Source organism: Canis aureus, chromosome 9 (genome assembly GCF_053574225.1).
Source record: "Canis aureus isolate CA01 chromosome 9, VMU_Caureus_v.1.0, whole genome shotgun sequence".
Classification (NCBI taxonomy): domain Eukaryota; kingdom Metazoa; phylum Chordata; class Mammalia; order Carnivora; family Canidae; genus Canis; species Canis aureus.
Window position 1 is genome coordinate 50,447,852 of NC_135619.1, and position 21,670 is coordinate 50,469,521.

Sequence of the window (21,670 nt, forward strand, 5' to 3'; positions counted from 1 at the left end):
TTATTATTTTTTAAGATTTATTTATTAATGAGAGAGAGAGAGCAGGGGGAGGGGCAGATGGAGAGAGAGAGAGAAAGAGAGAGAGAGAGAGAATCTTAAGCAGACTCCCCACTGAGCACAGAGCCCTAGGTGGGGCTCCATCCCATGACCCTGAGATTATGACATGAGCTGAAATCAAGAGTCAGACACTCAACCAACTGAACCACCCAGATTCTCCAGTCTTTGATAATTATTAATGAAAATGAAGGAACAAAAGTAATAGTCAATGTGGTAAAATTAAGTGAGGAAGATATTAACCTTAGTAGAGATATTAGAAGAAACTCTTTAAGCAATGTAAGTGATTGCTTATCAAGGCTATTTGTTGAAGAAAAAAGGTATTTGAGAATTATTATATTTAAAAGGTTATATTACATATATATGGCTTTTGTTTTTTCTTTATAATTTGTATTGTTGAATCTTAAAATTTGCCTTTCTGTTTTATGGAAAGCACTGACTTAAGTCTGTGCTGATGTCTAACTTGAATCATAAAAAATTAAGTATGGAAATAACCTGAGAAGTTTGGGCCCATGCTGCTTTGGTTTTACTGTTTACTGAAGTGTATGGCCTGGGGAAATCACTTTTCTTTCTCTCTCTCTTTTTTTTTTTTTTAACCCCCAGTTACTGATTTCAGGTTTAGTAAAGTGAGCTATTAGATTAAAATGTTTATATTCTATTCCCACTTTAGACATTCAATGACTCAATAGGAAATTTGCTTGTGTAAAACATAACTAAGAATACACTTTTAGTGATGGCATTTTCTGCTTATGAATTTTTCTTTCCATACTTCAAATTTTCTAAGTTTCAAGACTTTATTTATTTATTTAAAAGTAGGCTCCACACCCAATATGGACCTTGAACTCACAACCTTCAGATCAAGAGTTTCATGCTCCACCCACTGAGATAGCCAGGTGCCCCAAGACTTTACTTTACTTTTTTTTTTTTTTTTTAAAGATTTTATTTATTTATTCATGAGAGACACACAGAGAGAGAGAGAGAGAGAGAGAGAGAGAGAGAGAGAGGCAGAGACATAGGCAGAGGGAGAAGCAGGCTCCATGCAGGGAGTCCGATGTGGGCCTCGATCCTTGGATCCCAGGATCACACTCTGAGCCAAATGAGGCACCCAAGCGTCCCAAGACTTTACTTTTTAAAAAAATTACATTAATTTCAGTTTCCATTTCTCTTAAAAGGAGGAAGGAAAGTTAACTATTTATTTTGGCTGATACAATGTTTCTGCTACTTTGTAAATTTTGATTTTCACAAATTTTTTTGATTTTCATAATTTAAAACAATTGGCTATGAGTTTTCACTTTTGAAATCCTATAATTTTAAAACAGATTAGGTGATTTATCTGTAATTATCTTTAGTTATTTAAAAATATATATTTTTTTTAATTTGAGAAAGAGAGAGAGTGCATCCATGAGAAGGGTGAGGAGCCAGGGAGAAGCAAACTCCCTGCTGAGCAGGAAGCCTGATATGGGGCTCAGTCCCAGGACTCTGGAATCTGACCTGAGCCAAAAGCAGATGCTTAACAGACTGAGCCACCCCGGCGCCCCGTAATCATTTTTATTTTTTAATTTTTTTCCCGTAATCATCTTTAAAAAAAAAGAAATTTTGAGGTTGTTAGCAATATTCCATAGGGACTTCTTGGAGAAAATCAAGATCAATTAAAGCTTTTGAAGGATTTATATTGTGTTACAGAGAAATTACAAAACAATATAGATTTATTCATGTCTGTATTAAAAGGGACTTATCTGAATCCTAGAATCTAAAGAATAATAAAGAATTATATAGGAAAGTGACTTTTTGATTTTATATTTTCTTTAATATTATAGGAGTAAATGGTAATCCAGTGGCAGAAAATTTCCGAGTAGAAGAAGTAAATTTGCCAAATAATATCAATGAAGGACAAGTACAAGTGAGAACTCTTTATCTTTCTGTGGATCCTTACATGGTAAGAATCAGGATTTTGTGACTTGGTGAAAATTAATTTTATTTTAATATTTTTCATGTTGCACCTCAATTTTACTTTACAGTCTTTAAGATTTTTTTTTAATTTTTTTTTAATTTTTTTTTATTATTTTTTTTATGATAGTCACACAGAGAGAGAGAGAGAGGCAGAGACTTAGGCAGAGACATAGGCAGAGGGAGAAGCAGGCTCCATGCACCGGGAGCCCGACGTGGGATTCGATCCCGGGTCTCCAGGATCGCGCCCTGGGCCAAAGGCAGGCACTAAACCGCTGCGCCACCCAGGGATCCCTCTTTAAGATTAATAAATATTTGAGCAATTATACCTTTTTTTTGAGCAGTTATATATCGATACCTGGGAATTACAGATTGCATTTGTTTTTTTATTCACTAGTGTTATGAAAGGATACTGTAGAAGGAATGTTTTCATAAGGTTAATCAAGTTCTTTCAAATGTCCAGATCACTTCCCAGTAGTAAATGAAACTCGAAGATAGCAAATTAGGATTGGAAATTTTCTCAAATTGATCCAGTTTACAAGGTAGGCTCTATAAGACCTTTATTCTAGTTGGTCTTTCTTTTTTTAGAGACTTATGTATTTTAGAGAGAGAGAGGGAGAGAGAAACTCAAGTAGACTATCCACTGAGCGAGCCTGAGGTGGGGCTCAGTCTCAAGACCTGAGCCAAAACCAAGAGTTGGATGCTTAACCATTTGTACCACCCAGGTGCCCCTCTAGTTGGTCTCTTTTTGAAGGAACAGACTCACTTTTAGATAAAGGAGACTTATTGAAAGATACTGTTTAGGACTGACACCAAGAAGCCCTCAGATACATGGACTTAGACTCTATAAACAGAGATAGTTTTTGCTTCTCTTTTTTCTATACAAATACTTTTTATTTCATTTTCTTGCTGGATTAGAACCTCTCGTACAATCTTATATAGAAGTAGTGAGTGCGGACATCTTTATCTTGTTCCTAGATCTCAGGGGGAAAGCATTCAGCCTTTCACCATTAAGTATGATGTGAGATTTTTGAAGATGCCCTTTATCAAGTTGATGAGATTTCCTATTTCTGATTTGGTTCCTGCTTTGTTGAGTGTTTTTTATCTTAAAGGAGTGGTTTTTTTTTTTATTGTGATAAAATATATATAACAAAATATGCCATTTTAACCGTTTTTAAGTGTATAATTCAGTGGCATTAAGAACATTCACACACACACACAAAAAGAACATTCACAATGTTGTATAGCCATTATCATTTTCCATTTCCAGAACTTTTTCATCATCCTAAACAAAAGTTCTGTGTCCATTAAATTATGAAGTATCCATTACTCCTCCCAGAGCAGTTTTAGATTTTGTCATTTGCATTTGCTGCTTCTCTTGAGATGACCATATGGTTTTTGTTTTGAATCTAATGATATGGTTTATTACATTAATTTTCAGATGTTAAACTAATCTTGCAGTCTTGGAATAAATGACACTTGTTCCTGGTATATAATTCCTTGATATGTTGTTGGATTTATTTTCTTTAAGCTTTTATCTACTTATTTGAGAGAGAGAGTACATGCACAAGTGGAAGGAGGAGCAGAGGGAGAGGGACAAGCAGACTCCACTGTGAGTGCAGAGCCCAATGTGAGGCTTGATGTGGGTGACTGAGCCACCTAGGCACCCTAATATGTTGTTAGATTTAATTTGATACTATTTTGGTAGAGTTTGTGAAAAATTGGTATTCTTGAAAAGACTGGTAGGTGAATTCTGGTGCTTCCCCATGTGGCCCTGTGTGGTACAGTGTGCTCCTCCTCTTAGCAATTGTTTAAGTAATAAACTCTTCCTTCAAGGCAGTTGTCTCTGTGTCTGTTATTTTACTATACCTGACTAAAAATCCTAAGTACAAATTAAAACAAGCCTTTGTACTTGCTGTCCCTCTGTCTTCCTCCCACCCCTTTCCCATTATCTGGCCAACTCCCGTTATTCCCTCAAAGCCTGCATTAAAAGGATTTGCTTTGGTAAATCACCTTGAGCCCTCAAACTAATCCTGTTACATTTTCTCAAAACAGGACCTTGATCTATAGCATTTATCCCACTTGTAACAAGGAATTATCTATGTAGTTATTAGATGTCAGTCTTTCCTAATAAAGAGTAAACTTATGGAGGCAGAGGTCTTATTTATCACTATATTTCCAGGTACTAGTATGGTGCTTATTAAGTATTAATTAAAGGAAGGAGGGAAGAAAATTATTTTGGTTGCTTTTACTAGACATTGTTCTTAAGAATATATATCCAAATTTATAACTAATTTTAATCACCATGTATAGAGAATATTTTACATGGTTTTATTTAATGTATATATAATTTGATATTTAAGTGACTTTATGTATATATTTTCATTTGAAAAACTAGTCCAAATATAATTTTGGTGGTTATATAATCTATTGTGTTGACATCATTTGCTTACCTATGGAGAAGTACTTGTTCCTATTTTTCTCTGCTAGCCTTGTTTAGACTCAGGTCCTTGAGGGGCACCTGGCTGGCTCAGTCAGTAGGGCATTTCAGGGTTGTTAGTTTGGGCCCAATATTGGGTGTAGAGATTACTTAAAAAAATTACCTTAAAAGAAAAGAGAAAGAGAGGTCCTTGGTCTGGCAGTATTCAAAGGTTGTTATACATGCCTTGAAAAATACTTGGGAGGAGCACACTAGCAGAAGTGTAGTTAGTATATTGTCATAGATGCTTCTGCCTCAATTCCCCATTTGGTCCTTTTCTGTGGTGAACTGAACTATACCACATGGGGCCCCCTAATCAAGTAGCAGCCTATTATTTCTATCTCCTGGACCAAGATGAAGGCCTCTACATCTTGGCCTTCATGAATGGGCAAGAGTGAGTCACATAAGAGAGCCTTGATTGCTTCCCAGAGAATTCTTTAGCCCTAGGCCTGTGGAAAGGTGTAGTACCATTGTGACATTTTGTCTTTGTAGAATAAAGAGAACATCCACCTGAGGTTGAGGGGTATAATGTTGGGCTAGGTCTAAAATGATGAACAAATGTGTAAAAATTGTTTCATTTCTTTTTGGGTTATTTCCATTGAGGAAGCAGAATTGCTAAGCCAAAAGAAATAAGTAGCATTACAGTCTATATGTTGCCAGTTTGTTTTCTATTAAAAATGTACAGTTTTATAATAGCAACATTTAAGTGTAGATGATTTGCCACAATCCATTGAAACCATTGACATGGTATTTTGTATAATTTTGGTAGTGTAATGTAATAGTACTTAAATTTCTTTGTTTAAAAATTTTAACAGCTTTATTGAAATATAATTCACCTATCATACAATGTATACATTTGTAGTGTATAATTCAGGGGTGCCTGGCTGGCTCAGTCAGAAGAGCATGTGACTCTTGATTCTGGGGTCACGAGTTCAAGCCCCACGTTGGGTGGAGAGATTATTAAAAATAAGTAAATAGGGATCCCTGGGTGGCGCAGCGGTTTGGCGCCTGCCTTTGGCCCAGGGCGCAATCCTGGAGACCCGGGATCGAATCCCACGTCCGGCTCCCGGTGCATGGAGCCTGCTTCTCCCTCTGCCTGTGTCTCTGCCTCTCTCTCTCTCTCTGTGACTATCATAAATAAATAAAAAAAATAAAAAAAATGAAAATAAAAATAATAAGTAAATAAATAAACTCAAAAAAATGTATAATTCAGTGGTTTTTAGTCTGTTCACAAAGTTGGGGACCTTTCTAATTGTACTTCTTTATGTGTTAGAGAGGGGATATGTCTTTGTTTTGAGGATAAAAAATAACTAAAAGGAAATAGAATTTAAGATAAATATAATTTGTTTTACTAAGACTTTAATTAACATTACTGACTATATATCTTTCTTTTAGTCACGAGGTAAATCAGTAAACTGGCCAGTATTATCAGGGAGAATTATCCTAATCAACATTTTCCTTTTTTAGCGTTGCAGGATGAATGAAGACACTGGTACTGACTATATAACACCTTGGCAGCTGTCTCAAGTGGTTGATGGTGGAGGAATTGGAATTGTAGAAGAAAGCAAACACTTAAATTTTACCAAAGGCGATTTTGTGATTTCTTTCTATTGGCCCTGGCAAACCAAGGTGATTCTGGATGGAAATGGCCTTGAAAAGGTGATGTATAATATACAGTATTTGTTTTTTCTCCCCTCTGTAATTTTTACTTTGTGCATTTGGCGTTCAGTTTGTTATCAGGGAAAAAAATAAGAGTATATATTTTCTTTTAGATAGCTTCTAAAATGTGGAAAACTGTTGTTTCTTTTCCACTGTTGGCTGTAACTATAGATGGCAGTTATTAGGTTATTAGTGAATGGTGGTGTTTTCTGTATTTAATTTATTTCTCAAATTTTGCATATATAAAATAAAACCTGAATTGTAAGCATCAAAAAAAATATTTTATGCCAAGAACCAGAAGGCCTCTTAGAGTTGTATGCTTTAAAGTTTCCTAACAGGGTGCCTGGGTGGCTCAGTGGTTGAGCATCTGCCTTTGGCTCAGGTTGTGATCCTGGGGTCCTGGGATTGAGTCCTGCATAGGGCTTCCCGCAGGGAGCCTGCTTCTTCCTCTGCCTATCTCTCTGTGTCTCTCATGAATAAATAAAATCATTAAAAAAAACAAAGTTTCCTGAAAAATTGCCATTTGACTTAAGAAATTTGTTTGGTTTGTTCTTAAAATTCTATTTTGTATCAAAGTTCTGAGTTCAGTTTCTGCTGTTAGTTGAATTGTGTGAAATTACCACGATTTGTTTTGACCTATAAAACTGGGCGAAAAAAAAAAAAAAACCTGGGCGGCTTCATGTAATTCAACCTAATATATGTCATCACAGAAGTTACTTTATGACTCTGACCCTTAGTTTTCTCATGTGCAAGATGAAAATAGTAGCTGTCTCACAAATGAGTGTGGAAATCAGATGCTATGGGAAATATGACTAAGACTTTCTAAAAAGTTTTATAAAATTTTAGTATTTTTTTAAGATTAAGAACATCTGGGCAGCCCCGGTGGCCCAGTGGTTTAGTGCTGCCTTCTGCCCCGGGCCTGATCCTGGAGACCCGGGATCGAGTCCCACGTCGGGTTCCTTGCATGGAGCCTGCTCCTCCCTCTGCCTGTGTCTGTCTCTGTCTCTCTCTTTCTGTGTCTGTCATGAATAAATAAATAAAATATTTTAAAAAAGATTAAGAACATTTAAAAAAGTTTATTCGAGAGAGATAGCACAAGTCCGGGCAAAGGAAGGGCAGAGGGAGAGGGAAAAGCAGATTCCTTGCTGAGCAGAGAGCCCCATGCCGGGTTTGATCACAGGACCCTGGAACCAAGACCTGAGCTGAAGGCAGACACTTAACCCACTGAGCCACCCAGGTGCCCCTAGTACTTATTATTATTATTATTTTTTAAAGATTTTATTTATTTATTCATGAGAGATACAGAGAGAGAGAGAGAGAGGCAGAGATACAGGCAGAGGGAGAAGCAGGCTCTATGCAGGGAGCCCCATGTGGGACTTGATCCCTGGAACTCTGGGATCACACCCTGGGCGGAGGGCAGGCGCTGAACTGCTGAGCCACCCAGGGATCCCCAGTACTTCTTTTTATTAAAAATTCTTGTAATCAGTTAAAGGTGACTGTTAAGATACAAATGATATGTGGCAGACGTTATATAATAATTTTCAACCTAATGGTACTAGTAAAATATATTTAACTAGAAATTTCTTAGCAGGAAGTGAAAAAGAAATATTCAGCAGGTTCTGGTTTTCCTTGTCATTGTGCTCTGGTGGGAAATGGAACAGTTGGGGAAGCTTAAAACTTTAGGCATAGGTATTAAAAATGAAGAAGAGGAATTCAGAGGGTGTGGAGAAAGGATATATGCTAAACACAAACCTATCTTACAATGTTTTTATATTGATTTTACTAATAAATAACTATTAACCTACATGAAATATTTCTGTGTAGACCTTTCTAAGTATTGTTGACTTTAATATTTCCATTACCTTTATGTACACAGTAGGTTAACTAATAGCCATGTAAGGCTGCTGAATACAGGGGCACCTTGGTGGCTCAGTGGTTGAGCGGCTGCCTTTGGCTCAGGTCATGATTCCAGGGTCCTGGGCTGGAGTCCCACATGAGGCTCCCCGCAGGGAGCCTGCTTCTCCCTCTGCCTAATGTCTCTGCCTCTCTTTGTGTCTTTCGTGAATAAATAAATAGAATCTTAAAAAAAAAAAAGACTACTGAATACAAACTGCCATTTTATTTGTTTATAGTAGCTTAAGTACAAATCAAAGTAGTGAATCTTTATTGCATTTGGTGGTTTCTTAAATTTTTACCAAAATTATTCAATTCCTTACAAAATTATTATAAAATTTTTATAATAGGGAGTCTTTCCATATCATTTCTCTTTATCCAATTCCCCCTACTGTACAGATAAGAAAACAGACACAGGGAATGTAGAAGTACCTGGTAAACATATAAACATAAAATTCTAAAAAGTTAAGAGAGCCCTCATTTTATTCTGTAATTAAGTTGAAAGAAATTGTTTCACACTTTTCTTATATTTTTATGATACATTTTAAAGCATTATTAATGAGACAGAGTTTGAGCTGATTTTTTAAAAGATTTTAATTTGTATATTTGAGAGAACCAGAGTGAGAGAGAGAGAGAGAGAGAGAAAACACAAGCAGGGAGGGGCAGAGGGAGAGGGAGAAGCAGACTCCCCGCTGAGCAGGGAGTGCAACATGGGGCTTGATTCCGGGACTCCAGGATCATGACCTGAGCCAAAGGCAGATGCTCAACTGACTGAGCCACCTGGGTGCCCCTGAGTTGATTTTTATATAGATAAATGTTTACTTTAGAATTGCTCAGAGATTTTAAAACCTTCCAACCCTGCCTAGTGTTTTCCTCTTAAATATTTCTTCTCTTTTTGTATACTTGGGGCATTGGCAAGAAAGAATGGTTAGTGTCAGTGTCTTTCATGTGGGAATTCTTTCAAGTTTCTGTTTTTTTGCTATAAAGAAAAGCAATATTCATTTCCTTCTTAGTCTGTACAAATAAACTATAGAATTTTAGCAAGACTGAAGAATGGCTCACTGTTCTAGAAACCCTATTGGGTTATTTATTGGTCTGCTTGGCGTACCATTACAAAATACCAAAGACTGGGTGGCTTAAACGACAGAAACTTATTTTCTCGCAGTTCTGGAGGCTAAAAATCTGAGATCTAGGTGCTGGAAAATGTGGTTTGTAGTGAAACCTCTTTTCCTGGCTTATAGTTGGCTTCCTTTTTGCTGTGTTTTGATGGAGCATTCCACCTTTCATTTGTGCATGTACAGAGAAAAAGCTCTGGTGTCTCTTCCTCTTCTCATAAGGAAACAAGTCCTATTGGATTAGCGTCCCTTCCTTATGACTTTATTTAACCTCAATTATCTCCTTAAAGGCCCTGTCTCCAAATATAGTTACATTACGGGGTAGGTCATCAAAATAATAACTTGTGGGGGGAGCACAACTGTCCATAACAGGTTGTCTCTACCTTATGGACTTAAAACAGGACTTCCTAGTATTATTTTTAACGTTATATATTTTATTTTAGGTAGACCCACAGCTTGTGGATGGACACCTTTCATACTTTCTTGGAGCTATAGGTATGCCTGGTTTGACTTCCTTGATTGGGATACAGGAGAAAGGTCATATAACTGCTGGATCTAATCAGACAATGGTTGTCAGTGGGGCTGCTGGTGCTTGTGGATCTTTGGCCGGGCAGGTAAACTTTTTGAGAATTGTTTGATTTTCTTTTTTTTTCTTTTTGGTTTTCTAAAAACATTGTCATAATCAAATTTCTGGATATATGTATGTCATTTAAAATATAAAATTGAACAAATTTATAATATTCTTTTACACATTTCTTGTAGAAAAGATGTTATTACATGCTTAGGCTCTCTTCATAACAGCATGAAAAACGTAGATGTATCTTGTTCATTATTAACCAAAACAGACATGATAAATGTTAGAACATTGTTCTAATCAGCGTAAGGAAGAAGCTCATAGATTTTCTTATCTGGAATTCATGAATTAATGAATTAAAGACAAACTCATATTTTTACAAAGAATCTTCAAATAAGAGAGTACTAACTGGGTTCTAGAAGTACAGTAAAGGTTATAATAGAATTTTAAAGAAAACTTTTATGAATAACAGCCTTTATAGTGTGAAAACCATTGATACAAAACATTTTATCATAGTAGTGATTTTAGTTCCTCATAGGCCTGAAAAACACTAAATTGCAAGCTAGTGATTTTTTTTTTAAGATTTTATTTATTCATGAGAGACACAGAGAGAGAGAGGCAGAGACACAGGCAGAGGGAGAAGCAGGCTCCACACAGGGAGCGCAATGCGGGACTTGATCAAGGGCTGCAGGATCACAACCCTGGGCCAAAGGCAGATGCCCAACCGCTGAGCCACCCAGGTGTCCCACTAGTGATGTTTTGAGTCGAATTATTCCTTCAATGAAATCAGCTTTATTTTTTAAAATATTTTATTCATTTATTCATGAGACACACACACACACACACACACAGAGGCAGAGACACAGGCAGAGGGAGAAGCAGGCTCCATGCAGGGAGACCGATGTGGGACAGGCTCCATGCAGGGAGACCGATGTGGGACTTGATCCCAGGTCTCCAGGATCAGGCCCTGGGCTGAAAGCGGCCCTAAACCACTGAGCCACCTGGGCTGCCCTGAAATTAGCTTTAAATTGTGTGATTTTAACATTAAAACTAAGTCCAATGTTTGTCAATACTCATTTTTTTTAGGAGTGACATTATATCTGGTCTCAATTCTTTTGGTTTCAAATTACCAAGCCAAAAGCCCCCTAACCAAACTTGAATTGTGATGAACACTCTCCTATACTTGTAATAGTTTGTATACTTTGACGTTTTTATGCTTAAATGTGGGAACAGAAAATTGTTTAATTTTTTAAAATTTCCCTCCTAGATTGGCCATTTGATGGGCTGTTCCAGAGTGGTGGGAATTTGTGGAACGCAAGAAAAGTGCCTCCTTCTGACCTCAGAACTGGGCTTTGATGCTGCAGTTAATTATAAAAAGGAGAAGGTGGCAGAAAAGCTCCGTGAATTATGCCCAGCTGGAGTGGATGTTTACTTTGACAATGTTGGTGGTGACATCAGTGACACAGTGATAAGTCAGGTTGTGTGCCGATTTATGTGTTAGAAATTTGAATACTACATTTTATTTAATGTGCTATCTTTTTACCTGATACTAAGGAAAAAACTATAAAATTCTATGGTTTATTGTGAGAAATAATGTAATGATCAGTACTGTAATTGAGTGATACCAAAAAGCTTGCTGATGACTACTTCCATTTGCTTGCAGATTTGCATATGATCATTAATTTCAGTTCTTTGGTAGCAATTATGTTTTCCACCTGCAATTTATTTTTGTTAAAAATTATAGTTGTGGGGATGCCTGGGTGGCTCAGTGGTTGAGCACCTGCCTTTGGCTCAGGGTGTGGTCTTGGAGTCCCAGGATTGAGTCCCACATCAGGCTCCCCATCAGGAACCTGCTTCTCCCTCTGCCTATGTCTCTGCCTCTCTCCGTGTGTGTCTCTCATAAATAAATAAATAAAATCTTAAAAAAAAATTATAGTTGTAGGGGTGCCTGGCTGGCTCGGTTAGTCAGGCATGCAATTCTTCATTTCAGGATTGTGAGTTCTAGCCCCACATTGGGTGTAGAGATAACTTAAAAATAAAACCTTAAAAAAAAATTACAGAGTTGCAAGCGAGTGAGCAGAAGGCAGTTCGGCCGCGAGAGTGGAGCAATGCCTAAATCAAAGGAACTTGTTTCTTCAAGCTCTTCTGGCAGCGATTCTGACAGTGAGGTTGACAAAAAGTTAAAGAGGAAAAAGCAAGTTACGCCGGAGAAACCTGTGAAGAAGCAAAAGACTGGCGAAACTTCAAGAGCCCTGTCATCCTCTAAGCAGAGCAGCAGCAGCAGAGATGATAACATGTTTCAGATTGGGAAAATGAGGTACATCAGTGTTCAGGACTTTAAAGGGAAAGTCCTAATTGATATTAGAGAATATTGGATGGATCCAGAAGGTGAAATGAAACCTGGAAGAAAAGGTATTTCTTTAAATCCTGAGCAATGGAGCCAGCTGAAGGAACAGATTTCTGACATTGATGATGCAGTAAGAAAACTGTAAAATCAGAGCCATATAAAACCTGTACTGTTCTAGTTGTTTTATTTATTTATTTATTTATTTATTTAATTTTTATTTATTTATGATAGTCACAGAGAGAGAGAGAGAGGCAGAGACATAGGCAGAGGGAGAAGCAGGCTCCATGCACTGGGAGCCCGATGTGGGATTCGATTCCGGGTCTCCAGGATCGCGCCCTGGGCCAAAGGCAGGCGCCAAACCACTGCGCCACCCAGGGATCCCTGTTCTAGTTGTTTTAATCTGTCTTTTTACATTGGCTTTTGTTTTCTAAACGTTGTTTTCCAAGCTATTGTATATTTGGGTTGCAGAACAATTTGTAAGATTGAATACTTTTTTTTTTATGTGCATTATTAAAAGTGTTCTGAGTGAAGGTAATTGTCAACTTGATTAAGGAGGATTGCTTTGTGCCCGCCACCTAGTGTAAAATAAAATCAAGTAATACAATCTTAACTGTTGTGGCCTTTCTTCAAAAGAATTGGTACTGTTTAAGGCCAAAAGTAACAGTTTATAGACCTGTTAGTTTCACCTTGGCTTTTACATTCAAAAGGATTTGTATTGCATTGAATTTATAAACTCTGACTTGTGAAAACCATAGTTGATCTATTTTCTTCCAGCCCAATGTCTAGACTTGTTGGTATTTCCAGTGATATTTCCCTTCCCCCCCTTTTTTCTTTACATTGTTTTCCTTTTTTTTTTTTTTTAATTTTTATTTATGATAGTCACAGAGAGAGAGAGAGAGGCAGAGACATAGGCAGAGGGAGAAGCAGGCTCCATGCACCGGGAGCCCGATGTGGGATTCGATCCCGGGTCTCCAGGATCGCGCCCTGGGCCAAAGGCAGGCGCCAAACCGCTGCGCCACCCAGGGATCCCTACATTGTTTTCCTTTTGTAACTTGTCATGTTCCGTTTTCATTTCACTTTTTGCTCTTTTTCTTGAATATATTATACTAATTTGGAAAGTCAGTGAAACTGTCAAAATGTTAGTTATCTCAATAAGGTACTTGTAATTAAAATATATGAGAACTACAATCACTAATTCTACTGTATTAAATATTAGGAGATATAGTTTGATAAACATGGCTTGTATGAAAACTGAGCAAGTAAGTGTATGTCGTTACCTGTAGTGTTCTGTGTAGTTACCTTATTGCTTAGTCTGCAGAGAATAATGACTTAGATGTCTGATTTGCTTTCACTTATTAAACTTGTTCACCATGGGAGATGTCTATAAAAAATCAGATACTGTTATATTAGATTAGGATTTAATAAAAATTGTGAAAGCTTAAAAAAAAAATTACAGCTGTATTGTTCCAATGGTGAAGTTTTGACCCTAACTCCCTATTAACTAAGAGCCATAGCCTCTGACTTTGGAAAGGAATTTCGTAGATCACAGGTATTTACATATTTTATTTTTAAGACTTTATTTATTCTTTTTTTTTCTTTTATGATAGTCACAGAGAGAGAGAGAGAGAGGCAGAGACATAGGCAGAGGGAGAAGCAGGCTCCATGCACCGGGAGCCCGACGTGGGATTCGATCCCAGGTTTCCAGGATCGCGCCCTGGGCCAAACGCAGGCGCTAAACCGCTGCGCCACCCAGGGATCCCAAGACTTTATTTATTCATTAAGAGAGAGAGAGAGTGGGTGGCTTTCATTGAAGCAGGCTTTCATTGAAGCAGCCATAAAATCAGTAAATATAGGAAAGGCATATATTTTAGGGTATAATCATCAATTTTCTCTGAACAGATGAATCGGAACAGCCATGTCATCCTGTGTGGTCAAATTTCTCAGTACAACAAAGATGTGCCTTATCCTCCTCCACTACCCCCTGCTGTAGAAGCAATCCAAAAAGAAAGAAACATCACAAGGTATGGTCTGCCCTTTTCCCCTTGTTACCAGATTCATGGGTTTAAAGATCATAGATGTATATGTAATGTATCGTTCTTCATATATAATTTTTCCTTATTTTAAAAAAAGATTTATGTATTTCAGAGAGAGAAAGCATGCATGTGTGCATGTAGGGTTAGAGGCAGAGGGAGAGGGAGGAGAGAAGTAGACTTGTGCTGAGCGTGGAGCATACTATGGGACTTGATCTCAGGGTTGTGAGATCACGACCTAAGCCAAAATCAGGAGTCAGAATCTCAACCGACTGAGCCACCTAGGCACCTCTATAATTTTTCCTTATTAAATAAAACTTGAAAATACACATTTTAAGTCACTTCAGTATTTTAGTTTATGTAGATTAGTGCCTTGGCAGAAAGCTTTTTAAAAAATGCATCTCTTCTATCAAACTTTTACAAGTCTTTTTTTCAACTCACATTGGCTTAAGTGCAAAGGAAATTTATTGGCTCATGTTTCTGAAAAGTCCAGTATTAATATTGACTTGGATTTGGCTAGACAAAAGGTTTGTGTAGTGGCATCACTACTCAGTTTCTCTTTTTCTGGGCTGTGCTTTGGGTTGTCTCTATTCTCATGCAGGCTTTCTTGCAGCATAGCAAGAGGATGACTCTTATCTCTAGTCTTATACCAGATTAACAACCCAAGCAAAAAGAGAACAGCTCTCTCCTCTCAATTTTATTAAATCCCAAAACTGATACTGGCTCAGACTGGACTGGCTTTGGTCATGGGAGGGTGGGGAAAGGATATTACCTACAAACTAAAATCATAGTGCTAATTACCAAACAGAGTTCTAGATGTTGGCCAGACAAAACAATAGAAGTCCACTATATTTAACACCTGTAACTACACCTAAAACTATATCTGACCAGACTCTGTGTGATTGAGTCCTAATGTTTGAAAGATTAACAGATATTAGAGTTCTGGAATGATTTAGTTTTGGACTATTTCACCTTCCATAGTCTCTGATCATTATCCTTTTCTTCCCCACTACAGAGAAAGATTTCTGGTGTTGAACTATAAGGACAAATTTGAGTCTGGCATTCTACAGCTGAGCCAATGGTTTAAAGAAGGAAAGCTAAAGGTAGAACTTGCTTCTGTTCTTTATCAATATCATTTGTCCTGCTACTTAATATACTTTTAGGTTATTTGAATTTATGATAGCAAACATTAGCTTCATAATAAAAAATTCTTACAAAATTGTACTGAATATTGTAAATTAAGTTTACTCCCAGGTGTGTATAACCTCCTCATTGAGAAACCTTCACCTGTTAGTCCCTTTATCTAAGATGTGATTAACCTTTACTTTTCTTAAACTATATTACAAAAAAATAGGTGGTTTTTTCCCCCCCAAATTTAATATTCATTACTTTAACAAATATTTATGGAATGCTACTATATGCTAGAAACTCCACTTTCTCAAAAATCTTGTAGCCATACCCCTCCACCACCATACTTCTTTCCTTCCCTCCCTGATATTCTGCTATATCTTTTGGTTGTTGGCTGAAAATCAAGAGTTCTAAATTGGAGTCTAGAGACCCTGACCTAGGATGTTTTTGAAACTTGCCAATGATAGGCAAAGTTATGTGTGTGTTTATGCTTATGTACTTTGTTTTTTGAAAAGAGGGTGTATAGTTTGTGATGTTACCAATTGAAGATCAGACAATGGGAAAAGATTTTTAAAAAAATATATTTTTATTTTTTTTAAAGATTTATTTATTTATTTGTGATAGACATAGAGAGAGAAAGGCAGAGACACAGGAGAAGGGAGAAGCAGGACCCATGCTGGGAGCCCGACGCTGGTCCCAATCCCGGGTCCCCAGGATCAGGCCCTGGGCTGACGGGCAGTGCTAAACCGCTGAGCCACTCAGGCTGCCCTAAAAATATTTTTAAAAAGATTTATCTACCTATGAGAGAGAGAGAGAGAGAGAGCACACATATGACCCATGGGACGGGCAGAGGGAGAGAGAAGGAATCTCAAGTAAGACTCCCTCCAGAGTACAGAGCCTAGAGCCTAATGCCGGACTCAATCCCACAACCCTGAGATCATGACGTGAGCCAAAATCAAGAGTCAGACGCTTGACTGACTGAGTCCCAGGTGCCCCAAGAAGATTTTATTTTTAAAAATTATTTCATAAGAAACATACATTTCTATGCTACCTCCATGAAATGAAAGTTATCTATTTTAGACAGAAAGTGCTAAAGAGTATTGCTGCCCTTTGCAAAATTGAAGAATATTATAATTGACCCTGAGCACCTCCGGGGTTAAAGGTGCTGACATCCCCCCCCCCATGCAGTTGAAAATCACGGTGTATCTTTTGACTCTCCCCAAACTAATAGCCCACTCCTGACTAGAAGCCTTACTGATGACATAAACTGTTGATTACCACATATTTTGTATCTTATGTGTAATTTATACTGTATTCTTTACAATAACCAAAAGAGTATGTTATTATTTAAAAAAGATTTTATTTATTTATTCATAAGAGACACATAGAGAGAGGCAGAGAAATAGGTAGAGGGAGAAGCAGATTTCCTTGTGGGGAGCCTGATGTGGGACTCGATCTTAGGACCCCAGGATCACAACCTGAGCTGAAGGCAGATACTCAACCACTGAGCTACCCAGGTGTTACCCAAGAAAAAAAATGTTATTAAGAAAATCACAAGGAAGAGAAAATACATATGTAGTACTATACTGTGTTTATCGAAAAAAATCTGTGTATGAATAGACCTGCACGATTCAAACCCATGTTGTTCAAGGTCAACTGCAAGTTGACACACTAAAGTCTAAAGAATACTTTATGTAGCTGTTTTGATTTACAGATCAAAGAGACTGTAATGAATGGACTGGAAAACATGGGAGGTAAGATGAATGTAGATTTATTTATTATATGTATGAGCTTAGCACAAAGATTCCCTTTTTTTTCCTTGAATTCTACTTCCCTGGTTTTTTTTTTTTTTTTTTTAAAATCACTTCTTTCTTTCCTTTAAAACCATCCTGCAGGTGTACTTACATATCTTCATCAAATTCTATTAAAGTTCAGCTTAGTGGTATTTAAGAAGTATTGTTTTCACATTTCAAATTATAAAATAAATTTTTTTTTTTTTGGTTTTGCAACAAGTTGTGGAAAAAAGATAAAGAATCATGAGTCATTTAGCTTCCAGGTAACTTTTTCAGATTAAATGGTTTTATTTATTTGAGAGAGAGAGAGAGCGCACAAGCAAGCTTGAACAGGGGGGAAGAGCAGAGGGAGAGGGAGAAGCAGATTGCTCAGCAGGGCACTTCACATGGGCGATCCCAGGATCCTGAGATCATGACCTGAGCTGAAGGCAGACATTTAACCAACTGAGCCACCCAGGTGCCCAGGTTGAATGGTTCTAAGGCATCATAAAATTAAACTATTTTCAGTATTTAGGGTTTTTTTTTTAAAGATTTTATTTGGGGTGCCTGGGTGACTCAGCTAAATATTTAATACATTTGGTCAGTGTGTTTACTAAACAGAAATATAAATTTCACTCATTTTCCTGGCATAGCAGATGTGTATTTTACTTAATAAAACTTTATAATTAGATTTCTATTATTTTTTATTTTTTAGAGATAGCATGCAAGTGGGGACAGGATAGGTGGTGGTGGGGTGGTGGGCAGAGGGAGAGAATCCTAAGCAGGCTCCATGCCCAGCACAGAACCTGATGCAGGGCTTCACATCATGACCCAGAGGTTATGACCTGAGCTGAAATCAAGAGTTGGTTGCTGGCAGGTTCTCTTACATCGACTGCCTAAGAGTTGTGCTATAAGAAGCAACAACCTCTCCTCTTCTCCACCATCTGCCTGGCAGCCACAAAGCAGCAACCATGCATGAATGCATCTCCATCCATGTTGGCCAGGCTGGTGTCCGGATCGGCAGTGCCTGCTGGGAGCTCTATTGCCTAGAACACAGCATTCAGCCCAATGGCCAGATGCCAAGTGACAAGACCATTGGGGGAGGAGATGACTCCTTCAACACCTTCTTCAGGGAGACGGGCACTGGCAAACATGTGCCCAGGGTAGTGTTTGTAGACCTGGAACCCACAGTCATTGATGAAGTTCACACTAGCACCTACCGCCAGCTCTTCCACCCTGAGCAGCTCATCATAGGCAAGGAAGATGCTGCCAATAATTATGCCTGAGGGCACTACACCATTGGCAAGATCATTGACCTTGTCTTGGACTGAATTCGGAAACTGGCTGACCAGTGCATGGGTCTTCAGGGCTTAGTCTTCCATAGCTTTGGAGGGTGAACTGGTTCTGGGTTCACCTCCCTGCTGATGGAGTGTCTCTCTGTTGATTATGGCAAGAAGTCCAACCTAGACTTCTCCATCTACCCCACCCCCCAGGTGTCCACAGCTGTAGTAGAGCCCTACAATTCCATTCTCACCACCCACACCACCCTGGAGCACTCTGATTGTGCTTTCACGGTAGACAATGAAGTCATCTATGACATCTGTCGTAGTAACTTCGATATTGAATCCCCAACCTACACTAATCTAAATAGGTTGATAGGTCAAATTGTGTCCTCCCATCACTGCTTCCCTTAGATTTGATGGAGCCCTGAATGTGGAGCTGATGGAGTTCCAGACCAACCTGGTGTCCTATCCCTGCATCCACTTCCCTCTGGCCACATATGCCCCTGTCATCTCTGCTGAGAAAGCCTACCATGAACAGCTTTCTGTAGCAGAGATCACCAGTGCGTGCTTTGAGCCAGCCAACCAGATGGAGAAACGTGACCCTCGCCATGGTAAATACATGGCTTGCTGCCTGTTGTACCGTGGCAACGTGGTTCCCAAAGATGTCAATGCTGCCATTGCCACCATCAAGACCAAGCGTACCATCCAGTTTGTGGACTGGTGCCCCACTGGCTTTAAGGTGGGCATTAACTACCAGCCTCCCACTGTGGTACCCAGTGGAGACCTGGCCAAAGTACAGCGATCTGTGTGCATGCTGAGCAACCCCATAGTCATTGCTGAGGCCTGGGCTTGCCTAGTCCACGAGTTTGACCTGATGTATGCCAAGCATGCCTTTGTTCACTGGTATGTGGGTGAGGGCATGGAGGACGGAGAGTTTTCTGAGACCCGCGAGGACATGGCTGCCCTGGAGAAGGATTATGAGGAGGTTGGTATGGATTCTGTTGAAGGAGAGGGTGAAGAAGGAGAGGAATACTAAAGTTAAAAATGTCACAAAGGTGCTGCTTTTACAGGGAAGCTTATTCTGTTTTGAACATTGAAAAGTTGTGCTCTGATCAGTTAATTTGTATGTAGCAGTGTATACTCTCATATACAGTTACTGACCTATGCTTTAAAACACAACGCTTTGTTACAGACCCAAGCTGTCCATTTCTCTGATGGGTTTGAATAAAGTATTCCCTGTCTTTAAAAAAAAAAAAAAAAAAAAAGAGTTGGTTGCTGAACCAGTTGAGCTACCCAGGTGCCCCAGATTTCTATTATTTTTTAATAGTCATTGAAAAAAATTTTTTTTTAAGATTTTATTTATTTATTCATGAGAGACACAGAGAAAGAGAGAGGCAGAGACACAGGCAAAGGGAGAAGCAGGCTTCTCACAGGGAGCCTGATGTGGGACTCAATCCTGGATCCTGGGATCCGGCCCTGAGCCGAAGGCAGAAGCTCAACTGCTGAGCCACTCAGGCGTCCTGAAAAATTGTTTTTTGCTGACATTTTATCCTCATACTTCTTTATTCTAGTCTTCAGACTCTGTAAACAGTGAATATTGAGGTGTAGATACAAACACTTCTAGTTTGGGTAAAAGCACAATTTTAAGATGTAAATTTAGTTAGTTTATCTTGTAACTTTGTCAGTGTTTCTCTTAAGGTTTCTTTTCATGACAGTTTCCTCCTAAACTTAAAATCATTGCAGAAATTATTCAAATTAATTGTATATGTTTCATGTACTGACAAACATACATGATAGTGATATTTATGTTTTCATATAAACTAGGTTTTTTTTTTTTTTTCCTTTCTAGCTGCATTCCAGTCCATGATGACAGGAGGTAACATTGGAAAGCAGATAGTTTGCATTTCAGAAGAAACCTCTGTGTAATGTGTATAAGCATCTTCATCAAGGAAATACACAGATTTTGCACAAAGATTTTAAAGATACATTAAAAAAATCTTGGAGTACAGATAGCTTTTTATTTAAGTGTGATCATTGGTAATATTTTCTAATTGCATAACATAATTTTTTCCTATATCTTCAATATCCTATATGTTCTCTATATCCAACATAAATATTTACAGTAATAGATTGAAGTTAACATGACCTATTTTTCTTTCTTTTACTAAAACTGGTATTATATATGATATTTGATCAGATATTTGGAAACCACTGGAGATTTGATATAACTGTTTAATGGATTATACAAAATAAATGGATTTTTACAGTTAATAACTTTTATTTAAAATAGAATGCTTGTGAAGACATGTAGTAAATGTATGTTGACCTGGAAATGCTTTATATAATTCTTGAACTGTAACTTGGTATAAGAATAGAATTGGGATGGCTTTTCTGTATTGTAGATAGAAAAGGGATTTAATAGCAGGGCACGTGTTAGAGTTTGGGGGGTGGAATTTAGAGCTTGTGGAGTTTTCAGGATAGGAGAGCAGAGGCTTTGTGTTGAGAAGATAAATAACAGGTCAGTCAGGTTGATGAAGAAACTAGTTTACTACAGAGGATGATCTGTGTTTTGCTAACTAGTTTCCTCTATAGCATAAAAACTCAATATATATTGATAAAGCATGTTTGTTTTAAGTTAGCAGGCATATACTGTCAAATAGCATAAAGATTTTCCAGGGCAAATAGATATAAACATCACTTGAAGTTTCAGGTGATTAGAAATATTTAGGCAATCAAGACAGCTTTAGAAAATGACAGGACTAAGAAAATTAACAAATGTTTGAAACATGAACGTTCAAAATTAATGTGCCTTTAAATAAGAGGATCTGTTTCATTAATTATAATCAGCCCTTTACAACAATAAAATTGATTTTATTTTCCTAGGTGCTGTGTTGGTTTATGGTCACCTGTTTACACCCTGCTCTATACTTTTGCCTGCGACATTTGTGGAAAGTAGATTCACATTGTTAGTAAATCAGTCACTCTGGTTGACTTCAGTGTTCTCGTTTTATATACCTTTCCTGGACCATTTCATCTCCAGAGAGCACTTCATCTCTGGTTTATATGTTGATAACTCCCAAATCTTTTTTTTTTCCTTTCTTTCCTTTCTTTCTTTTCTTTTTTTTTTACTTAAAGATTTTATTTATTCATGAGAAACAGAGAGGCAGAGTGAGAAGCAGGCTTCTCGCAGGACCCTCATGCGGGACTCCATCCCAGGGCCCTGGATCATGGCCTGGGCCAAAGGCAGAGTACATTTCTATTTCTGACCTCTTACTCGAGCTTAAGACCTCCCAAGTAAAATATCCTGTTGACACCTGGGATAAACTGTTTATCCAAAAAGAAATTACCTTCCTCTTACGTGTTTCTACTTTGTTTTTAAATCACCATCC

General features: G+C 37.9%; 1 protein-coding gene and 2 pseudogenes across 3 annotated transcripts in view; all 3 read left to right on the top strand.

Annotated features, from left to right (window-relative positions):
* The window catches only part of PTGR2 (prostaglandin reductase 2), a 36,176-nt gene extending 15,013 nt beyond the window's left edge, over positions 1 to 21,163 (top strand). For all 3 annotated transcript variants that reach the window (XM_077909959.1, XM_077909960.1, XM_077909961.1), the window contains exons 3-10: positions 1,872 to 1,990; positions 5,948 to 6,139; positions 9,591 to 9,761; positions 10,989 to 11,198; positions 13,968 to 14,089; positions 15,114 to 15,201; positions 16,941 to 16,980; positions 20,131 to 21,163. In XM_077909959.1, the coding sequence (XP_077766085.1) occupies positions 1,872 to 1,990; positions 5,948 to 6,139; positions 9,591 to 9,761; positions 10,989 to 11,198; positions 13,968 to 14,089; positions 15,114 to 15,201; positions 16,941 to 16,980; positions 20,131 to 20,207 (1,019 nt within the window). In that variant the 3' untranslated portion in view covers positions 20,208 to 21,163. The remainder of the gene's footprint in view (positions 1 to 1,871; positions 1,991 to 5,947; positions 6,140 to 9,590; positions 9,762 to 10,988; positions 11,199 to 13,967; positions 14,090 to 15,113; positions 15,202 to 16,940; positions 16,981 to 20,130) is intronic.
* LOC144320882 (activated RNA polymerase II transcriptional coactivator p15 pseudogene) lies at positions 11,752 to 12,678 on the top strand (annotated as a pseudogene).
* Positions 16,998 to 19,577, top strand: LOC144320879 (tubulin alpha-1A chain pseudogene; annotated as a pseudogene).
* Positions 21,164 to 21,670: the final 507 nt, after the last annotated feature.